Here is a 7,270-nt window from a genome sequence, read left to right as displayed (position 1 = left end):
TTTACCTTTTTATTTTCATAGGAGAAACATTGGAGGGGATGGAATAGGACGTCCCTATTTTCAGGGGAGAAACGTTGGAGGGGATGGAATAGGACGTCCCTATTTCCACAAGAGAAATGTTGGAGGGTATGGAATAGGGCGTCCCTATTTTCACGGCAGAAACGTTGGAGGGGCTTAGACAGCCACAAAAGCAGCCGGGATCTGTTTCGTGTCCACCTGCATGCCAAAGCAGAGCGGCTTGTTCCTTGCCCTGGCCAAACCCTTGTTCCACGGGCATCTCACGTGAAGGCAGAGCTGCCCGACGGAACTGCCATTATCAAATGCCCTTTGCTTCAGAGTCCAGAGTTAAGCCTGCAAGGAAAGCAGATATCTCCTGTCTCACACACATGAATACAGAAACCAGGAAGGAGAGACCTGCCTCGCCGAACGGCACATATCGAAGCAACGCGATGGAGCCGTTCTCATGCCTGCCTCTGCTCCTGGGAATTTTCTTCGCCCCCTGTGCCCACGGCCAAGGTAGGAGTGTGCCAAGGGCTGCCCGGGAAGGAATTAGGTTCGGATACAGGTGGCGGAACTTGTTCAGAATCTTGCCAAGCAGAGCTGCACCTCCTAATTCGTAGAGGCAGCGTGGCCTAGCATTGGGATCCCCGGGTGTGACCGTGCGGGCCAGTCGGGAGGATGAAATGAGAGGAGCGGGTATATAGGCGAGTCCTCCAATAGTAGAGGCTTGGGGCGTTGTCAGGGGGCGGGTGTCGGGGTGAAGGCCTTCTCTGTGGTGGCCCCTAAGCCATGGAACTCCCTGCGCACAGAGGGGCACCTTCATTTTACGGCTCCTGGCGAATGTTGGACACGCCATATGAACCTACCCGGACCCTGAGATCATCTTGAGGCCCACGTTCGTGTCCCCCCTCCTAGAGAGGTGTGGAGGGTGGCAACACGAGTGCGGGGCCTTCTCTGCAGTGGCTCCCTGTTTGTGGGAATGCTCTCCCCAGGGAAATTCGCCTTCATTAGGTGGCAGGCAGAAACGTTCCTTTTTAACCAGGCCTTTGGTTGTTCCGATGGACATCCTATACCCTTTTTAAAAGTATTTTGTGTGTGTGTCCGGGGGAGCTATTGACTTCTTGATTTAATTTTTATTAGGTACCGTATTTTTCGCTCTATAAGACGCACCAGAACACAAGACACACCTAATTTTTGGAGGAGGAAAACAAGAAAAAAAATATTCTGAATCTCAGAAGCCAGAACAACAAGAGGGATCGCTGCGCAGCGAAAGCAGCAATCCCTCTTGCTGTTCTGGTTTCAGGGATAGCTGCGCAGCCTGCATTCACTCCATAAGACGCACACACATTTCCCCTTACTTTTTAGGATGGGAAAAGTGAGTCTTATAGAGCAAAAAATACGGTATTTTGTGGTTTTATATCTTGAGTTGATTCTGTGAACTGCCCTGACACACACACACACCAGGTATAGGGCAGTATATAAATCCACTAAATAATAAATAATAATAATAACCAGTGGCTTTTTTTCCTTAAGAAAAATGATTAGGAGGTATTCTCATTTTGACCCGAGAAAACCACCATTTCATAGTTCAGGTCAGGGAAAATAAATATAGTAAATGGGCAAAAGTACAAAGATTCACAACATGTTAAGGGGTACCCCTGCGTACCCCCAGAAAAAAAGCACTGATAATAATAATTATGCGCCCTGGCACGTGAGACTTGAGGCTTAAATAGACAGAGGACTCCTTATTTTTGGACTCCTCTTTGAAACACAAACCGGTAGTGATGGGGGGATGATGTAGCAACGCCCGGAGTTTTTCCGCTTGACCCAAAAGGACCTAACCTTAATCCGTTTAGGCGCCGTGACGGGGACCACAAACGGCTCCAGCGGTCTGCAGCCCTGGCTGGTGGGCCTTGCCGCCGTCCTCGGTTTCCTAGGCGTGATATTCGTGGCCTCCCTCATCAATCGCTTCTTCTTCTCCAAGGAAAAGTAGGTCTCTCTCTCTCGCTTTTTGAAAGCTTCCTTCTTTAACCGCGAGCTGTTTCTCTCTCCCCAAGCCACAACTATTTCTTCTTCCTCCTCCTCCTCCTCTTCTTCCTTCTTCCTCTTCTTCCTCTTCTTCTCTTTCTTCCTCCTTCTTATTATTCCTCTTCCTTCTCCTCCTCCTCTTTTTCTTCTTTCTTCTTCTTCTTCTCTTTCTTCCTCCTCTTCTTCTTCCTCTACTTCCTCTTCTTATTCTTCCTCCTCTTCTTCTTATTCTTCCTCCTTCTTCCTCCTCTTCTTCCTCCTCCTCCTCCTCTTCTTCCTCTTCTTCTTTTTCCTCTTCCTCCTCCTCCTTCTTCTTCGGCGATCCCTCGTAGCCGAGTAAGATTGTCTTCCATAAACACGGTTTTCCCAGTGAGTCCGTAAGCGACTGTGGAGGCCAATTCTGGATCCCCACGTCAGTCCACAATGGGGACATAGGTTTGCCAGGTGGGAGTTGATCCTGGTGTGGATTTGCCAAGCGTGCCTTCCTCTTAGCACGTTTCTCCCTCTTGTCCTGAGTTCGAGTGTCTTCAAAGCCCATGACACCTTTGGTAAAGGCTGTTCTCCAACTGGAGCGCTCACAGGCCAGTGTTTCCCAGCTGTCGGTGTTTATACTACATTTTTTTAGATTTGCCTTGAGAGAGTCTTTAAACCTCTTTTGTTGACCACCAGCATTACACTTTCCATTTTTAAGTTTGGAATAGAGGAGTCGCTTTGGAAGACGATAGTCAGGCATCCGCAAAACACAACCAGTCCAACGAAGTTGATGTTGAAGAATCATCACTTCGACACACAAGCGGCGGCCTCACAATTTCACCTGGAGGTCTTGCGAGGGTGTTGAGGACATAGCAAGAGCCCCGCTGGATTAGGCCCATCAAGTCTGGGTGGTGGTTAGAATCACAGAATTGTAGAATTGGAATGGGACCCCAAGAAGCCATCTAGTCCAACCCCCTCTGCTCCCCTTTCTCCACTGATGACCTTGCTCTCTTTGCAGGGATGGCGAAGGGAAGTCGATGAGCACCGAACTTCGGTAAATATTGTGGCTTTTGTGATGGTGTGCGTTTGTGTGTGTCTATTTCGTTCCGTTTTAATTCTTTTGGCTGCAGATGCGATGGGCGTTCTGATTCGCCTGATACAGCAATTTTCTGATCTTCTGCTGCAAGTTCGTTTCTTTAAAACAAAAAACCCACTTTTATTTAAAGCATTCTTCTTCTTTGGCGATCACTCGTAGCCGAGTAAGATTGTCTTCCATAAACATTTAAAGCATTGAAACAGCAAAATGACAGATTCTTAAAAAACAAGGTACAATAAAGAAAGGCGTTTTTGCTGTTTATACCTCATCCATCCGACTCAGTTTCCCCAGCACTCTGGGAGGCTTCCAACATATATAAAAGCAGTGCTTTTTTCTTTAAAAAAATGTTTAGGGGTAGATACTCTCATTTTGGGACGCGGGTGGCGCTGTTGGTTAAACCACAGGGCCTAGGACTTGCCGATCAGAAGGTTGGCGGTTCGAATCCCCGTGACGGGATGAGCTCCCGTTGCTCGGTCCCTGCTCCTGCCAACCTAGCAGTTCAAAAGCACACCAGTGCAAGTAGATCAATAGGTACCGCTCCGGCGGGAAGGTAAACTGCCAACCTTCTGATCGGCAAGTCCTAGGCCCTGTGGTTTAACCCACAGCGCCACCCGCTGAGACTACTTCGGGTAGTGATAAAGCGGGATATCAAATCCAAACTCCTTCGCCTCTTCTTCTTCTTCTTCTTCCAGCCCAGGCAACATTTACGACAACATCGCCATGGATCCCGAAGAGGGGAGCTCTCACGAAAAGGAGCTAGATAGCAACAAGGTGACCAGCATGTAAAGTCCGGCTTGGGGGGGTGAAGGATGAGGACAGCAGGCGGGAGTCGATGTGACTGGCCGCATGGTGCCAAATCTCCCCGTTCAGCCCAGCTCCAACAACCGACAACCTCTCCGAGTCTTGGCCACCTCTGCCTCTAGGGATAAGGAGATTTCAGTTCATTCATCCCCCCAAATGCAGCCACAGAAATCTGGACATGATTATATCCAAGATTGTGCCAAGGGTCTGTTCCGGCGAGAGTGGGGGGTGTCCCAGGGAGATGCTCTGACAATACCAGGCAAGAAGGTGCAAAAGGAAGCGGAAACTGCTGGGATAAGGGCCGATTCGAACGCAGAACAGCCCTTTGAAACGACTCCAAGGAAAACCTTCAGAAGCAGTTATCTGCGCTGTCTCCCGAACCCTGATCTTTAAAAAGAAGCATTTCCTTGTTTTGTGTGAGAGATGTGGGAATGCCTCTACAGCAGTCCCTTGGTTCTCAAACTTCATCCATCCCGGAAGTCCATTCCAAAACCAAACTCTAGGCGCGCTGCTTTCCCGTAGAAGGGAATGCAAAACGGATTAATCCATTCCAGGCTTTTAAAAACAGCAATTTGACATGGACTTTGCTATCTGATGAGACCGCCAATCCATAAAACGAAAGCGATAAACAATGTGCTGCAGTCGTGCCATCGATCCATCAGTAGCCGAACCGGGTTCCACACAGTTGCGAAAACAAAACGAAAGAGAGCTGCGAAAACAAAAACGCAAAATACTGTATTTTTGGCTCTATAAGACTCACTTTTCCCCTCCTAAAAAGGGGAACTGTGTGTGCGTCTTATGGAGCGAATGCAGGCTGCGCAGCTATCCCAGAAGCCAGAACAGCAAGAGGGATTGCTGCTTTCGCTGCGCAGCGATCCCTCTTGCTGTTCTGGCTTCTGAGATTCAGAATATTTTTTTTCTTGTTTTCCTCCTCCAAAAACTAGGTGCATCTTGTGGTCTGGTGCGTCTTATAGAGCGAGAAATATGGTAAATAGCAAAAACAGACAGGCCTCAGTGTAAGGCTCAAAACGGAAGCGTAACTCTCAAAACAGAGCACGTTCGGCTTCCGAAAAAAGTTCACAAACCAGAACACTTGCTTCCGGGTTTGCAGCGTTCTGGTTCCAAGTTGTTTGAGGACCAAGGCGTTTGAGAACCAAGGGACCACTGTACTCAGAAGAGGGATTCCTCTAGTTATCCTTGGGGAAGCCTCTATTTAGGAGAGACATCGCTTCATGTGAGCAGGGAATGATTCTTCTTATAACCAGAGGCATCCCTCTAGATATTATTTGAGGCATGCCTCTTTTTAGAAAAGCGATTCCTTTCTGATAACGGGGATTGCCTCTTCTTAGAGCAGGAATTGGGGGCAGAATCTGTATCCAGGCAGAACGTTGCTCCACTTCCACTCCCCTGGCCTGCGGTCAGCGATTACGGCCGCCGCAGTCCGCAACGGGAAAGACCACATCCCTGATTTGCAGGAATCTTTCATCGCAACCCTATTCCCTTCCCGCTAACATTTTCCGACAGAAAACACTGCTCTCGCAAGCAAAAGCTGTTTTGGGGGGTGATCCAATTCGCCTTTCCTGCCTCGGCCAATTCAAGAGGAGTCGTAATTTTGGGTGGAGGGTGGCTTTTAAAAATCTGTTAATCTGTGAAACGGAGTGGCCTCTTTTGCAAGGATGAATGCTGTGCTTTTCAATTAAAACCCCCCCGACTAATTAGATGCTGTTTGTTTCCTGCCTTGGGGCACAGAAGAGGGGAAGGAAGAAAAATATAAAGCAAGGATTTTAGGCGGAAGCGGCACATGTGATTTCTACTTCAAGAGATGTGGACGTCATGAGGACCAGAAACGTAGAATCTATGCATGCTTTCATATTGTGGAGCTGTGGGGAGGGGGCAGAGGAGTTCTCTATCCGAGCGTTGTTGGTGCATTTGAAATGGAGGAGATTGTCCAATAATAATAATAATAATAATAATAATAATAATAATAATAATAATAATAATTTGTTATTTATACCCCGCCCATTTGGCTGGGCTTCCCCAACCACTCTGGGCGGCTTCCAACTGAATATTAAAAACAGTACAGCATCAGACATTAAAAACTTCCCTAAAGAGGGCTGCCTTCAGATGTCTTCTAAAAGTTTGGTAGTTATTTTTCTCTTTGACATCTGATGGGAGGGCGTTCCACAGGGCGGGTGCCACCACCGAGAAGGCCCTCTGCCTGGTTCCCTGTAACTTGGCTTCTCGCAGGGAGGCAACCACCAGAAGGCCCTCGGGATATGGACCCTGGTGTCCGGGCTGGACGATGGAGGTGGAGACGCTCCTTCAGGGATACTGGACTGAGGCCGTTTAGGGCTTTCAGGGTCAGCACCAACACTTTGAATTGTGCTCGGAAACGTCCTGGGAGCCAATGCAAGTCTTTCAGAACCGGTGTTATATGGTCTCAGCGGCCGCTCCCAGTCCCCAGTCTGGCTGCCGCATTCTGGATTAGTTGCAGTTTCCGGGTCACCTTCCAAGGCAGCCCCACAGAGAGTGTGCATTGCAGTAGTCCAAGCGGGAGATAACCAGAGCATGCACCACTCTGGAGAGACAGTCTGCGGGCAGGGAGGGTCTCATCCTGCGCACCAGATTTAGCTGATAAAGGGCATTCCTGTCTCCCAGTTGTGTCCTTAAATAGTACAGTCCGGCAGGATGGCATCAGGTGACTTGTTGCATGTGGTAATGGGCTATGAGACCATCAGTTAGGGCCCAGGCATGGCCAAACTTGGCCCTCCAGCATCTTAAGATATATGATCAGCTGTCTACAGCAAGTGCTTCAGAATCTGGTGCCCTAAAAACGAACACAAAGGGTTCCCTGTTTCCCTCGTGTCTGAAGTGGTGTGGGAGTGGGAGGGGCAGATCACGCTGAAACAGAACGGGAAGCGTCCCAGATTTGGAACAGCAGGTTCAAAGAATCGTAGAACTGTAGAGTTTGAAGGGGCACCCAGGACTCATCTAGTCCAGCCCCCCTTGAAATGCAGGAATGTCAGCTGAAGCATCCGAGACAATTTGCCATCCAACCTCTGCTTAACGTGGGTGGCGCTGTGGGTTAAACCACAGAGCCTAGGACTTGCCAATCAGAAGGTCGGCAATTCGAATCCCCGCAATGACGGGGTGAGCTCCCGTTGCTCGGTCCCTGCTCCTGCCAACCTGGCAGTTCAAAAGCACCTCAAAGTGCAAGTAGATAAATAGGTACCGCTCCGGCGGGAAGGTAGACGGCGTTTCCGTGTGCTGCTCTGGGTCGCCAGAAGCGGCTTAGTCATGCTGGCCACATGACCCGGAAGATGTACGTCGGCTCCCTCGGCCAATAAAGTGAGATGAGCGCCGCAACCCCAG

The 7,270-nt window shown here is 49.2% G+C and overlaps 1 protein-coding gene across 1 annotated transcript; it reads left to right on the top strand.

Annotated features, from left to right (window-relative positions):
• Positions 1-305: 305 nt before the first annotated feature.
• On the top strand, positions 306-4,249 carry SMIM24 (small integral membrane protein 24). Its single transcript, XM_082206796.1, has 4 exons — positions 306-516; positions 1,857-1,989; positions 3,020-3,055; positions 3,790-4,249. The coding sequence occupies exons 1-4, from the start codon at positions 321-323 to the stop codon at positions 3,881-3,883; spliced, it is 459 nt and encodes a 152-aa protein (XP_082062922.1). The 5' UTR covers positions 306-320; the 3' UTR covers positions 3,884-4,249.
• The last annotated feature ends 3,021 nt before the right edge of the window (positions 4,250-7,270 follow it).

The sequence above is a fragment of the Podarcis vaucheri genome (genome assembly GCF_965113315.1).
Source record: "Podarcis vaucheri genome assembly, chromosome: 18".
Lineage (NCBI taxonomy): Eukaryota > Metazoa > Chordata > Lepidosauria > Squamata > Lacertidae > Podarcis > Podarcis vaucheri.
This window is presented reverse-complemented; position numbering and strand designations above follow the sequence as displayed.